We start from the raw sequence: 15,640 nt of genomic DNA, 5'->3' as shown, positions 1-15,640 counted from the left end.
AAACAAACAAACAAACAAACAAACAAACAAACACCCTCTTCCAACCCCTCATGGGCAATAATTTCCTCCTCTTTCAAGAGAGGCTGCTTCTGATCTTTCTGCACAGGGAAGCAGGAGACAAAGTCTCTCTCCCCCCGCCCTTCCTTCCCTGATTGCCAATCTGTCCCTGATCTGCCATGATCCCGTAATCCCATCTAAACCTTCTTTAATCAACCCATAAATCCTTCCCTCCAACCAGTGGTGGCCTCCCAGTCTTTGGTTGGGACTACCACCAACTCCGGGCCTCTCTCTGTGTCTGCATGTGGTTGTGCAGATGGAAAAAGCATTGTTGGCTCCCACTCAGAAAAGGAGGGGCGTTGTGCTCCCTTACAAGTCCCTGGGATAGCTCAGTCGGTAGAGCCACCACGAGACTCTTAATCTCAGGGTTTGAGCCCCATGCTGGGCGAAAGATTGCGGCATTGTACTAGACGATGCGGGGTTGTCCTAGAAGATGATCCTTGTGGTCCTTTCCAACTACAGTTCCGTTATCTGATTCCAAGCAAATGCATGCGAGAGCAGGAGAACAGTGGCAGCTATTGCCCATCTGAACTGGTAGGGCAAAAGGCAGGGAGCCCAACAGTGGGTGGTGCCAGAGCCAATGACAACAACAACAACAACAATTTATTATTTATACCCCGCCCATCTGGTTGGGCTTCCCCAGCCACTCTGAGCGGCTTCCAAAAAAATATTAAAATACTGTAATTGTGCTGGTCCAGGGGGGAGGTTACCGTGGGGCGAGGTTCAGGACCTGAGTTGAGGGTTGGCAGACAGTCCTCCACGGGCGAAGCGGGGTCCACAGCGGGAAGCCGGGCAAGGACAGGAACTCTGGGGGAACAGGACTGGATGCTGGCCGAAACAGCCCATCAACGACGTTGCTCCCGCAACCTGGGACCGGGCTGACTGGCCTTTATCTTCTCTGAGGCCAGGGTCGGTCCTGGCCCCCAGGACACCCGCCTCTCCTGGCCTTAAGGCGACCACTCCTCCTGGGAGAAACCAGTTCCCTTCACCTCTCTGCCCTGAGCCTCTGCAGTTCAGGAGAGGCTGAAGGGTTACTGGGCCCAGGGGGAGACTCACTTGTAGGCACTGAGTCCTCAACCACCTCTGGAGCCAGAGTGGATTCACCTGGTGCCTGCTCCTGAGGATCCGGCACAGGTGCAGGTGCTTCAGAATCAAGGCCCTGCCCCAGTCCAGCTGGCCCTGGAGGCAAGGACTCCTGTGCAGGCTGGGATTCCTCCGGTTCAGCCTCTGAATCGGATTCCCAGGCCATCACAGTAATACATCAAACATTAAAAGCTTCCCTAAACAGGGCTGCCTTCAGATGTCTTCTAAAAGTCTGGTAGTTGTTCTCTTTGACATCTGGTGGGAGGGCGTTCCACAGGGAGGGTGCCACTAACGAGAAGGTCCTCTGCCTGGTTCCCTGTAACTTGGCTTCTCGCAGTGAGGGAACCGCCAGAAGGCCCTCGGCGCTGGACCTCAGTGTCCGGGCAGAACAATGGGGGCGGAGACACTCCATCAGATATACTGGACCAAGGCCGTTTAGGGCTTTGAGCTAGACAAGGGACAAGGGAAAGGCAGACCCCAGTCATTTTTTAGAACTGCAACCTCAGGAGTTCCTTTGAGTGGAGTGTGTTCCCTGATTAGCTGGGCTTCCTTTGCTCTTTTTCGTCTTCTCTTTTCTTTTTTTTTTGAGAGCTGCAAGCTCATGGGTGACTTGGGGAAGGTTGGTCAGCCTAGCCTGTTCCCCCCCCCTCATCATCAGCTCACATTCTCTGTTAATCTGACCTAATCAAATTAAAAAGAAGCTCTTTAATCGCTGCTGATCCCTGCACAAGTAAACAGAGCCACACCAGGCAGGCCTGGTGCCAAGAGAGCCTTGGACATTCGGCAGCCATGGCTAGCAAATACCCCACTCTCTCCATGCACCCCAGTCCCAGCTTGCATCTCATACGACTTCACGTACCTGGAGGGTCAAGTTCCTTTTAATAAATGGGACCTGGCAGGAGCTCCTCAGTTTGCAAATAGCTCCCTCAGGCGTCCAGCCACTGAACTGTAGGCCATGCTCTTCTTGGCGAAATACCTTTGGGCCCTGGAATGACTCCACCCACTGGGGCTGGCTATGGGCTACTTCTGGGCAGGAAGGTGTGTGAAAGTCTGGCCTGAGCAACGTGGTCTTCTTGAGTGCTGGCTAACTCCAAACCTTCCTGGTTTGTCCTGCCTTCCAGCTTGCCCTTCAAGCCCTGCTTCCTGGTGTGACATTAAGAAGGCTGGTTCATGGGCATAGCAATCTGGGCCTATTGCATCTGGTTGGGCAGAAGGCAGGGAGCCCAACAGCAGGGGGCGCCAGAGCCAAATAATGCTGGTTTTTGCCCCCACCTTCCTCCCTGCTGAGTTCTACACAAAGCAACACTCAGAGATGAAGGAGAAAGCTGGCAGGCAGGAGCCCTTACTTGACTGGATCCAAGTCAGGAGGCAGGAGGGTGGGAGCTGGCTGAGTGCCCCACGTGCCCTAATGGACCTTCTAACCACTGGCAGGAGTCTAGAACAAGCCAGGAAGTTAGGGCTGGTGAGCAAGACCAGACAACAGAGCAACCTGTCCCTGAGACAGGAAGCCTTCTTAAGTTACCAGATTTTTTTCAATGAATCCGGGGACACTGTTTTTTTTTTGTTTTTTGTTTTTGTTTTTGAAGCTGAGTAGCAACAGGGAGTCAGTAGTGGGGATGGTGAGGCAAAAGACCCTGGGTCCAAGCACACATGCATATTGTAAGGTAAAGTTAAAGGTACCCCTGCCCATACGGGCCAGTCTTGACAGACTCTGGGGTTGGTGCGCCCATCTCACTCAAGAGGCCGGGGGCCAGCGCTGTCCGGAGACACTTCTGGGTCACGTGGCCAGCGTGACAAAGCTGCATCTGGCGAGCCAGCGCAGCACACGGAAACGCCGTTTACCTTCCCGCTGGTAAGCGGTCCCTATTTATCTACTTGCACCCGGGGGTGCTTTCGAACTGCTAGGTTGGCAGGCGCTGGGACCGAGCAGCGGGAGTGCACCCCGCCACGGAGATTCGAACTGCCGACCTTTTGATTGTCAAGCCCTAGGCGCTGAGGCTTTTACCCACAGCGCCACCCGCGTCCCCTTGCATATTGTAGAAAGGTGCAAAGCCCTTCTTTCACACCCTGTGAAACATAAATGCGCAGAGTTTTTAAAAAACTGGGCAATGGCTGCCCACCCGCAACTCCTGAGCCTCCCCCGGTCAGTCTAAACAAAGGGGGAAGGGGGCAGGAGATCTGTGCCAGCGGACGTCCTCAGTTCCCCTTTGGCAGTGGCAGTGGCAGTCACCAGCTTCAGGAGCTGCTCGCTGCCGTGGCGCCCACCATTTTTCCTCGCTGGAAGTTCCGGCAAGGAAAAATGGCGGGCGCCACAGCAGTGGGCAGCTCTTGAAGCCAGCCAGAGCCAGCTGCGCTAGCAGGCTGGCTCCAGGCTGCTGAGGCTGCCGCTGTCATGTTTCCCAAGGACAGATTTGCAAATCGGGGGACATTCCGGGGATGGAATTTGTCCAGGGACGGATTTGCAAATCTGGGGACTGTCCCTGGGAACCGGGGTTGTCTGGTAACCCTATTCTTAACGTGCCTTCCTAATAGCCCGTGGCCAGTGCAAAGGAGCGGAGTCAGCCCAGAATGTTATTTCCTGAGAAGCGGCAGTGTCACAGCTTGCCATGTGGGGCAGTGGTCAACAGCGAATAAGAAGGCAGGCGGGTGGAGGCAGATTGAGGTTGGTGGGGCAGTTCCCCCATTCACCCTGATGGACTAGCCTCCACTGGTTTCCCTCCCTCTCATGCAAGCTACCAATTGCATCATCTGCTCTGGATTTTGGAGGGCCTTTGGGCAGAGATGCCATTGGTTGGTCTTCTCCCATAGCTGTCAACTTACAGATTTGAAAATAAGGGATCAGCAGCCTCGAAAATACGGGATCACCAGCCAAAATAAGGGATTTTCAGAGCACAGGTATGTTCGACTTCTGAGCCAAAGGCAGAAAGCCCAGCCAGTAGCCAAACAAAGCCTCAAGCTGTGGTTCCCACAGCGCAGCAACCCGGCAAAAGGGATGCAGCAAGGAAAACCACCGTCACCTCTCCGCTGGGAAGCGCTGAGCAAAGGCGAGTCCCCAGGTAACACGGCCGATTTGATTGGCACAAGGCATGCAAGCTCCACCCCCCCCAGTTGTTCTTAGACTCCTTATTGGGTGAGCAACACAGCCAAGCAACACAGTTGGAGCCTCCCTCCTCCCTGGCTGGCAGGGAGGGAGGGAGAGGAGCTGCTTCCTTTGAAACCCGGGAAATTTAAGGGACATAATCAATAAGGGACAGCAGTGGGACACGGCGCTGGGATAAGGGATTTTCCCGCCAAATAAGGGACGGTTGACAGCTATGTCTTCTCCTTAATCTCTCTCTCTCTCTCTGGGCCCAATCAGTTCACCACCCAGAAATAGCAAGTCGAGTCTACTTGTTGCTGCTCATGGAGGAGAAGCAAAGCACAGTGATGTTCATTGAGACAGGTAGGGCAGAAAGCAGGGAGGTCTAGGGATGGGCGGAGCCGGAGCCAATGACAGGCAGATCAAGAGCCAATAGCAGGCCAGCCTCCTGGCTTTCCAGTACAGTGCCACCTAGGGGAGATTACTTCTATTTATGTAAATGAATTGAACGGCAGAGAGAAGGTGTATTTACCGCTGGTGGCTGCTAGGGCAGAAGGTGAGGAGTCCAACAGTAGGGGGAGCCAGAGGCAACGATAGACGGAGCCAACGAACACCAGTTTTCCCGCCATCTGCTTCTTTTGCTGAGTTCTCCATGGGGAAACGTTGCAACTAAGGCGGCAGCAGAGGAGGCTGACAACTGGTGCCGCTCCTGAACTGGTTGCAAGTACAAGTGTGGGCACGTGGGGGCAACTTATGGGGCAGCAGGCTGGGGGTCAGCAGTGGGCCCCTTGCTCAGGTGCAGGACCCAGGAGATACCTGAAGATGCTGAGCCCTGATCTTTGAAAATGAGGGTGTGGGCCTGGGGGGCTGTTAGCTGACCTCATACTTGCTCTGTCCTCCGTCTTCATTTCCCCGACCTTGATTTATAATCTACTTAAAGCTGGAAGTCCAAACCTTAATCAGGAAAGATTGCCACGTCCCCAACCACATCACTATTTAGCCCTGGATTGAAAGAGAGAGAGAGGAATACAATATGGATTTAAAATGATAATCCAGCTAGCAGAAAGCAGAGAGACCCAGTTTGCTTGTGTGACCAACAGAAAGGGGGAAGGCACAGAGAACGGTGTTTTGCATTCTTATTTGCAAACCGGAGTCTCTTTGTTGCGGCCTTTTCTTAGTTTGGACTTTGAGAGGATTTCCCACCCTTCTGTTCCTCCATAATTCTTAGAGATCTGCTGGATCAGGCCAAAGGCCCGTCTGATCCAGGATCCTGCTCTCACAGGGGCCAACCAGATGCCTGTGAAGAAGAAGGAGAAGAGTTTGGATTTGATATCCCGCTTTATCAAAGGAGTCTCAAAGCGGCTAACATTCTCCTTTCCCTTCCTCCCCCACAACAAACACTCTGTGAGGTGAGTGAGGCTGAGAGACTTCAGAGAGAAGTGTGACTAGCCCAGGGTCACCCAGCAGCGAACCCGGTTCACCAGATTACGAGTCTACCGCTCTTAACCACTACACCACACTGGCTCTCACTGGCTCCACACTGTGAGAAACAGGCAAGCAGGACCTGAGTGCAAGGAGTCCTCTCCCCTCCTGTGGTCCCCAGAAACTGGTATTTATAAGCATTCCCACCTCTGGGCATGGACACAGAGCAGAACCGTTGTGACCAGCAATGGCTGATAGCCTTGAGAGACTCCTGGAGAGCTGCTGCCACTGATTTTCAGCTGGTGGGACGGGCCCACTAGTGGGTCACGGCCTGGTCCGAGGTGGGTCATAACAGGAGCACCGCCACCCAGCAAATATGTGATAAAAGATTAAGAAATGGGTCCCCAAATCGCATTTGGATTGCAAGTGGGTTCTGAGTCTGAAAAGGTTGAAGACTATTGGTGTAGAGTAGACAATACAGTGGTACATCGGGTTATATACACTTCAGGTTACATACGCTTCAGGTTACAGACTCCACTAACCCAGAAATAGTGCTTCAGGTTAAGAAATTTGCTGCAGGATAAGAACAGAAATCGTGCTCCGGCAGCGAGGTGGCAGCAGGAGGCCCCATTAGCTAAAGAGGTGCTTCAGCTTAAGAACAGTTTCAGGTTAAGAATGGACCTCCGGAACGAATTAAGTATTTAACCTGAGGTGCCACTGTACAAAGGGACCCGGGTGGCGCTATGGGTCCCTAGGGCTTGCCGATCAGAAGGTCGGCGGTTCGAATCCCCGTGACAGGGCGAGCTCCCGTTGTTTGGTCCCTGCTCCTGCCAACCTAGCAGTCCAAAAGCACGTCAAAGTGCAAGTAGATAAATAGGTACCGCTCCTGCGGGAAGGTAAATGGCATTTCCATGCACTGCTCTGGTTCGCCAGAAGCGGCTTAGTCATGCTGGCCACATGACCCGGAAGCTGTATGTCAGCTCCCTTGGCCAATAAAGTGAGATGAGTGCCGCAACCCCCAAGTCGGCCACGACTGAACCTAATGGTCAGGGGTCCCTTTACCTTTACCTTACCACTATACAGGTGAACTGTCAGGTTCTGTACAAGGCAACTTCCTATGTTGTTATTAACTGAATTTAATTACTCCTCCTTTGCCAAAGGCCCATTCCCTATCATGTAGGAATTGCACCTTTAATGTGGTGGCCTCTTCCCTTTGGAACGCCCTCTTGTCAGATGGGCACCAACAATTGTCTTTTTGTTGCCTGTTAAACAGCGTCCTCTTTCGACACGCCTTTTATCCCTAGCTGTATCTGTACTGGATTTGAGATCACTTAAATGGCTGACTTTAAAAAACAAAACAAACCTGTTTGCTTTGGGATATCTTCATGGGAAGCAATTAACAAAGAAATAAAATTAATATGTGAATAACCCTCCAAGTTCGCAACAAACCCACGGCGCAGCCCACCATTCCACTAGGTCCATATGGCTGGGCGATTGGCCCCAGGCGTTGCTATTACTAAATGACAAAACCAGCTCCAAGTCTCTCTTTATTACCGAAATCCGTTAGGTACAACGTCCGAAACGAAACAAAACTAGTTTTTTTTTTTATTTTACAAAAAGAAGAAGAGAGCACAGCTTTTTAAAATCGCCCCCCGTGATATGAAATCTACAAGCGCCGTACACTGAGCAACGCCAAGTGCAAAGGTGATGGTTCATGGTCTTTGGTGACTAGATTGCACATACGTTCACACCTGCTTGTATGCACACACACACACACACACACACTACAGAGACTCTTTCACACAAGCGCACACCCAACCACGCTTGTAGGGGTGTCCTACTGGCTGTGTTTGACACTGGGATCCCTATATTCTGGATCTCCCCAGAGACGCTAGCGTGTTCCTAGGGTAGGAAGATCTCCTTTTGATATGTGTTTGCGCGTACACACACACACACACACACACACACACACCAGCACAGAGGGAGTATAGAGACGCCACTGAGAAGAATCTGTGCATGTGTGTATGTGTGAACTCCCGTGGATCTTTCGATGCAACAAATCTGCAGTTTCAATTAGTACGCCTGCCTTCTCCACCAATCATAGCACTGCCTAAAACCTCCTGCCCCCAAAAGATACTCATTGCGCTGGGCAGTGGGGCTAGAAACAATAGGAGAAACAGGCCCCAGTGAGGACACAGCCATGGCTCGGCCACACAGGGGCCACTGGGAGGAAAGGGGGTGAGGGTGGAGAACACCTCCCTCCCTTTCGCCACACCACCCCCCAGCTTCATGGCTATGGGAACAGCAGCTCTACGGATGGCTCTAACCCAATTCGAGTGTAAACAAGAAGAAATTCTGGAATGTTTTTGAACCTACGTGATCAGACTGGGCCAGAGGGGGCCGTTGTGGGATGGGAGGCAGGAAAGGAGAGTAGGGTCAAGATGGCAGTACTGGTTGTTCCCTCTTTCTTGTGGGGATGCCCTGGAAGGGACTAAGCTGGTCAGAGGTGTAAGGAGGCATAATTGCCCGCGCTGCCCTGTATTTGCTGCATGCAGCGCTCTTTCCATTCCACTGCTGTTCACCTTCCTCCATAACTGTCAATTACAGATTTGAAAATAAGGGACCAGCAGCCTTGGAAATAAGGGACCAGCAGCCACAATAAGGGATTTTCAGAGCAGAGGTATGTTCGACTTCTGAGCCCCTCCGAGCCAAAGGCAGAAAGCCCAGCCAGCAGCCAAACGAAGCCTCAAGCGGTGGTTTCCACAGCGCAGCAACCCGGCAAAGGGGATGCAGCAAGGAAAACCACCGTCACCTCTCTGCTGGGAAACGCTGAGCAAAGGCCAGTCCCCTTTGATCGGCACAAGGCATGCAAGCTCCACCTCCCAGTCGTTCTTAGACTCCTTATTGGGTGAGCAACGCAGCCAAGCAACACAGTTGGAGCCTCCCTCCTCCCTGGCCGGCAGGGAGGGAGGGAGAGGAGCTGCTTCCTTTGAAACCCGGGAAATTTAAGGGACATCATCAATAAGGGACAGCAGCAGGACACGGTGCTGGGATAAGGGATTTTCCTGCCAAATAAGGGACAGTTGACAGCTATGCCTTCCTCCTTGCTATGGTGAAGTGATGTAACTTACGTCATTTGCTATGTAAATCATGTTGTCGTTACATGATTCCATCCCACTCATTGTAATGCAAAGGAAACACAATGCGGGGGGGGGGGAACGTAATCAACACTGCGCCATTTTGTGGACGGAAAGTAACATCAGCAAATCTGAATCCTATGCGCTGGTTTGATTTCTGTTCCGGGCATAGGATGAATAAAGCGATAACTGGCTTCCCATTTCCATTGGAACCCTCTGCCATCCCTTAAGATAGCCTACCGACTCCCCCAACATCTTAACCCAGTGTGGTCTGCCCAATACGTTTTGATGCATGTAGCAAGGGACATGGCAGCCCCTGCCACAGTGAATTCCACATGTAGAATCCTGAATCGAGAACCAGCAATCTGCAGGCATCAGAGTAGCTGAGAGGGCACTGATCAAACCGTGTGTAGCGCACACAATTCTGTCCAATGCTTTGCTGCTGCTCCCTAGTACCTGCCGCCTGAGGCTGCCATCTCACATTGCCCAATGATAGGGGCCCCCTCCACAATTCAGCAGGGGGAACAATGGAACAACCAAGGGTTTCTTGCCCTGGGCCTAGTACCTTTATGGTTTGTGCTTCTAGTCTAGCAGCAAGCGGGCGGCAAGGGGTTTGGTCCTGTTGAAGATTGCATCAGAGATCCCCCTCCCTCTAATTTTCCCCTCCTGGGAAAGATAATTGGGTGACACTGATGCCCTACCCCACTCCCGCTCTAGAAAAGCATTTGAGAGCACAGCGGCAGAACTGTTTGAGGATGTAGGGCGGGTCAGGAGGGAGAAATCTACAAGGCTCCTGAGGGTCTACTCTACCCTGAATTGATAACATGGCTGGATCTGAAAGCAACACCTTTTCAAGCACTGATTGCACGTCACAGATTACTGGTTCCTGGAGAGAGACTGTGGGCTCACTGGCCCTCACATAAGAAGGAATAAATGTGGGTGGCGCCCAGGCTGTTCTAGAAGGATGGAAGGCTGCCCTGGACCCAAGCAGAGCTCCTTTCCACCCCTGGCAGTGTTTAGGCACAAGGAGGGGGTGAGATAAAGAAAGGGCGCTCTGCTACCCTGTTATGACCCTTCATCGCTGGTGATGAGCATTTCCAATAGGGAACTTGTGGGGTGTGGGTTAGGGCACAGAGGTATAAATATTTATCCCTCGTCCTTCAATGGCCTGCCATGCACAAAGGCAGGGGAAGGAATAATAATAATAATCTATTATTTATACCCCTCCCATCTGGCTGGGTCTCCCCAGCCATTCTGGGCAGCTCCCAACAGTATATTAAAAATAGAACCAAACATTAAAAACTTCCCGAAACAGGGCTGCCTTCAGATGTCTCCTAAAAGTCAGGTGGTTGTTTATTTCCTTCACATCTGACGGGAGGGCGTTCCACAGGGCGGGCGCATTTACTGAGAAGGCCCTCTGCCTGGTTCCCTGTAACTTCACTTCTCGCAGTGAGGGAACTGCCAGAAGGCCCTCAGAGCTGGACCTCAGTGTCCGGGCTGAACGATGGGGGTGGAGACGTTCCTTCAGGTATATTGGGCCGAGGCCATTTAGGGCTTTAAAGGTCAGCATCAAATCCACTCTGATAGACATCCCCAACTCCTGATAGACATTCCCACTACAAACTGCTCCCAAGAAAATAGCGGGGGGCATGGCAGTCAGTAGTGGAAGGAGGGAATTGCCCCTCCCCAAATTAATAATAATCCTAGCCAATGCCCCGTTGGTTAATCTGCATTTTTTTTAAAACCCCAAACCAAACATTCTCTTGTGACTCTGGCTATGTGACTTGAAGGAGAGCTGTAACCATCACTTCCTGCAAGAGTCCAAAGTGGGGACTGTTATCGCATACAAAAGAAACCAGGAGGACAATACCGCCTTAGTCTTTTGCTCAGTTAATCCAGGGCTGACTCTTTCCCTCTGTATCCTCAATTGTTAGTTGCTTTTCGATAATTGCACAATGCCCGTAAACATGCACTAAAGGGGGAGCAGATCCTGACTCCATAGCTGCTCTTCCTGACAAGATGTACAAAACAAGGATTCAAGTGTGTTAAGAGGCCAGTCGTGTACATTTAGGTTGTCTTGATTACGTGCCCCCAAAGGATGCAGGCACGAGATCCCTAACTGAAGATAAAATGCCCCTTAACACACTTTAATTGCACCTCTGTACTCACAATTCATTATCGGTATACATCCATTTGAAAACACACTCACGCACCATAGTATTAATCAATTAAAATATTTTGATCAACTGAATTAACTGATCCGCTGCATTTAAAAAAATAGGCTGCAATCCTATACACGCATACCTGGGAGTAAGTCCCAATCAGCTCAATAAAGCTTGCTTCTGAGTGGACCCAAAATAGAATTGCACTGTAAATGATATTTTGATGCAAATTTTGCAGCTGGAAAGCATAATCTTCTTCTACGAAAGCGACTGCAACAAATGCATGTGTCATCAGAAAAAAACCAAAGCAGGGCTGTGTGTTTGTTTCATGAAATTCTACGGTATTTTGTTATTCGGGTTATATGAGTAAAATTCAATTAAAAGATACTTTTTAAAAGAACCAAAAGGAAAACAAAGCAGGGCTGTCACTTGATTAAAGAAATAGCAGCACAAATCCATCAAATCTGCACAAATCAATTAAATCTGCACAAATCTGCCTCTTTAACACAATAGTTTTGAATAGTAAAAGCTTACTTTGTTTGCTAGAGGGTGGATTATTCTTAGAGAAGACCCAACTGAAAATCAATGGACGAAAGTGAGTCGCACTGTACGGGTCTACTGTGAGTAGGTGTAAATTTGGATACAGTCCCTGTACTGATCACAGAAGTTGGCGTTTTAGAATAGAAGAGGAATTCCCCCTTACATAAAGAGTAAAAGGGGAGTGCCTCTTTTAAGATGATATTAGTGGGAGCATCCCACCTCTTGAGCATGAGTGTAGAATGGGAATGCCTGTATTGAAATGGAATTAGAATTCTGACTCAGTCCGAAACGTTTAAATCATTGCATCTGATTAATCCAGGGATTGGGAATCTATGTGGTCCTCCACAGCAGCATAGCTAGTCACTCGGGGGCCTGGTGCGGGAGCGTGTCCTGCAGTCGGGGGCGGGGCGATCTGCCCATGGGGGCGGGGCAAGCCTCCTAGGGGGCGGGGCAAGCCTCTCCGATGCTTAGAGCCTTTCCGCTGCCTCTCCCTCAGCTGTAGGGCAGCTGAGACAGAGTTGGTAGGCAGACGCAAGTTCTGTGAGCCCAAGTTATTATTATTTTTTAAACTTGTTTTGTCACACACACACCCCAGTGATGACACCCAGGGCGGACAGCACCCCCGCACCCCCTTCCTCCGCCACTGGTCCTCTAGTTATTCTAGGACTCCAGCTCCCATCAGCTCCAGACAGCATGGCCAACGCTCAGGGATTGTGGGAGTTGGAGTCCGGCAACACCAGGAGGGAATAGCATGTTCTCCATTCCTGGATTAACAGATTGGAGTTTGAGACAAATTCTAATTCACTTATTCTATTAGCACAAAGATTTGCACTTGTGCAACAGAACTCCCCATGGTTCTTCCCCACTGTGTGTGACCCATGCCATCCCCACATCTACTCCAGAGGGCTGGGTTAACGTTAACCCCATAGAACAGATTTGTGGTGGGAGGCATGGGGGAGAATGTTCTGTTGCAGAAAAAGAAATCATTGTGCTGACAGAACTTTGGATACAACTGTATACTGTGCGCATATGTATATGCATGTACATATCTATGATTTTTTCCTTGTTGATATGCAGGCAATGTGTGCAGATTTTGTTGATTAATTTACTGGCGAATCATCTAAATCAGATAGGCAAAAGTGCCTTCAATCAAGTGACAGAGCTACAGTAAAGGCAACCAGGGAGAAGTAAATAAGATTTTGGGGCCCTCCATACAGCCATTGAATGTGGATCATCAGCTTCCTGGACCCCCATTCATGCTCCATTGTTGGTTCCCCTCCAAATCACACTTCCCCCTCCCTGAATCGGAATTTTGAAGGAAGGGAAAGTGTGATTTGAAAGAGAGCATCATACAGACGACAGAGAATGAACGGAGGCACAATAAACTGCCTATATACTTTACAACATGGCCGTCTGTCATGGATGCTTTAGCTGAGATTCCTGCATTGCAGGGGGTTGGACTAGATGACCCTTGGGGTCCCTTCCAATTCTACATTTCTACGATTCTAACATTAGTATGGATGAACTTGTAGTTAACCAGAAGCAGAGGGGGCACGTGCTTTCTAAGGCCACCTTCCCCAGATGGAACTGGGATCGCAATGCCAAGAGACTCCTCTGAGGAAGTCTGTAGTGCAGCTCTACCAGGTAGGCCTCAATGCACCTTCAAGTGAGTGGAGTGGTCCCTGAACCAGTTTGGTTGGGAAGAAGACACAGGGGGTTTATAGGTATATATAAGGGGCTGCTCCTATCGCCTGGCCCAGCTGCTAGGTTTATGGCAGTAGTAGCAAGATCAGAATCGGATTTCCAACCCATTGTCTCTGGGACAGAAGAGACGGACAGATGTGGGGGGCAAAGGACTTGGACGGGTGTCCTTCCTTCCCTCTCCCATGGAAGTGGGGTTTCTACAGCTACACACACTCTCACAAGACACCTTGAGATCTCATATTGCACAAATTGAGAACGGGGCTGGGGAAGAGAAGAAGACCAGATAAAATATCTCCTTGTTAAAAATATCCCTCAAGGGAGGGGAAGAGACAGGGTACAAGAGGGCACGGCACTCATCCAGGAGTGTCCACAACTTTGTCACCACCCAGCGCTGGACGTCAGAGGCAGATTTTGTGTGGCCGGAGACTTCCGGGACTGTCGTTCAGCCTCCTCCGCATCTCTTCCTTCACGTTCAAAAAGACAGGCTGTGCTGAGGGAACGGGGTGCCCAGACTTTATTGAAAGTGAACCCCTTCTGCTGCCTCTCCTCACCCCACTGGCCCTGTGGGGGTTTCGATATGGGGCAAAGCCCACACAACCCACCGTCAAGGGCAGGCCTGGAAATGGCGTGTGTGGAGGCACTAATAGGTCCAAAGTGGGCAGGGCAGAAATGAGGCCCAGGGACGTGTCCCCAACCAAAGGGTGGCTGTGGGGGTTTGCGGCCTGGCTTCCTGCCCCCTGCAGGTGCGGCACGGGGCTCGGCGGGTACCTTTTGGCAAGGAGCTAAGATGGCGGCAGTGGGGAGGTTGGCCTTTCCTTGAGAGAACAGCTCCCTCCCTCTCCAGTCAGTCATGGCTCAGAGACCCCTCAGGCCGACTTTCGAGGCGGACAGCCTGCCCCGAGATGGTGGCGAATTGCCCAAGTACCCGTTTCCTTATCTCTGGACGGGCCTCCTGGCCCCCGCACTCGCCCAGGCCTGCCTTTCCTACAGGCTGACCTTCCGACACCAGAAAGTGCAGCCGTGGACTCTTGCAGCCTCACATATTGGACGTGAGCTTCGCTTTCCCAGTGTCCACGTCGGGGCTGAACGCCACAGAACCTTTGCGGGACGAGGCGGCCGTGTGGCGGGGCGTGGTGGCAGGTGACTGTGGGGTGCTGGGTCCGCTCACGGACCGACTGGACCCCGAAGTGGCCTGCTGGGGCGAAACAGGACGCCTGGCAGTGCTGGGGGCCGGCTTGGCCAGAAGCCCGGGGACTGAAGGAGACGACCGGTACGTCAGGTTCCCGGCCGACTTCCGGGCTTGCTGAGGGGGGCCCATGTCCGCCGTCTGGGTGAGCCGGTTTGGCAAGGAAGGCTGGGAGGCTGAAAGCGGCCTAACATCCTGGGTGAGGCGGCCCGCCGAGAGGCCCTGTGTGCTGCGGTGTTTGACCAGCTGCTGCGGCTGCAGAAACAAGGAGATGTGGGAGCCGGTAGCCCGCGAGAGGCTGTAGTGGAGAGTCCGTCCGGGCGGGATGGCCACAACGCTCGCTGGCTGCTGCAGGAGCGAGGTGGAGACAGAGGCGCCGCGGGACTTGGAGAGCTGAGGCTGGCTCGTTCCTGGGGCAGCTTCCGCTTTCTGTATGGGCTGCGGGATGGGGGATCCGAGAGGAACGCCGCGGGGGCCGGTGCTTTCCAAGGGCGAGGGGCACTGGACCATAGGGGAGGACGGGGACCCGACCGCCGGCGTCTGTAAGTGGGACTGTGCCCCCGAGGCGGGAGAGCTGACCGAGGAAGGGCGCGAGCCACCCAAGCTGGGCTGGGAGCGCCGGGGCTGGCGAGGGTATAGGGCGGCGTCGGGGGACAGAGGGCTGGTGACGGAAGAAGGGGGCAGGAAGATGTGAGCCGCGAGGCTCTGCTGGTGCGTCAAGGCAATGGCGACGTTTGTGGTGGCGGCGGCGGTCTGCAGCGGAGCGTGCACCAGGGGCTCCCAGATCACAGCTTTGCCGCTCAGCTCGCGCCCGGCCACCACTGGCTGCAGCTCTTGGATGTTGTGCGCCATGTCCTGGTCGTGCTTGACGATTTGCTGGATGATTTCTTGGTTGACGGAGCTGGAGCTGTGTTCGGCCCGCTTGCGCAGCAGGATGGAGTTCTTCTTACCTGGAGAGACACCGGGGGGATGAGCAAAGGGATTATCATCATCATCATCATCATCATCATCATCATGTCCACGCACAGCAGCAGAAGAGCTTCCACACTAGGCCTTGAGCAGACACAGCCGCTTTTCACAGTGCCAGAGGCTTTGTCAAGCTACCTTGGGGTGAATTATGCGCAGGTGGGCAAAGGGCAGGGGGACGAGGGAAGGAGAGGATGGCAGAAATCGAAGCCTGTCTCTTGTTTAGAATAGGCCCATTAGTGGGCCAAAGTTAGGTTCATTAGTTTCGATGGGTCTGCTCAGAGTTGGGCTTAGCTGGATAGCT

The 15,640-nt window shown here is 52.3% G+C and overlaps 1 protein-coding gene and 1 long non-coding RNA gene across 2 annotated transcripts in view; one reads left to right on the top strand and one right to left on the bottom strand.

The window, feature by feature from the left end:
- The first annotated feature begins 3,470 nt into the window (after window positions 1–3,470).
- LOC310833567 lies at window positions 3,471–7,069 on the top strand. Its single transcript, XR_014558799.1, has 2 exons — window positions 3,471–6,124; window positions 6,725–7,069. It is a non-coding gene; the product is annotated as an uncharacterized lncRNA (long non-coding RNA).
- Window positions 7,070–8,889: 1,820 nt separating this feature from the next.
- Window positions 8,890–15,640, bottom strand: part of HCN3 (hyperpolarization activated cyclic nucleotide gated potassium channel 3) — a 29,195-nt gene continuing 22,444 nt past the window's right edge. The window contains exon 8 of the mRNA XM_083715604.1: window positions 8,890–15,320. Coding sequence (XP_083571730.1) covers window positions 14,221–15,320 — 1,100 coding nt within the window. The 3' untranslated portion in view covers window positions 8,890–14,220. The remainder of the gene's footprint in view (window positions 15,321–15,640) is intronic.

Source organism: Podarcis gaigeae (genome assembly GCF_964106915.1).
Source record: "Podarcis gaigeae genome assembly, chromosome: 16".
Lineage (NCBI taxonomy): Eukaryota > Metazoa > Chordata > Lepidosauria > Squamata > Lacertidae > Podarcis > Podarcis gaigeae.
This window is presented reverse-complemented; position numbering and strand designations above follow the sequence as displayed.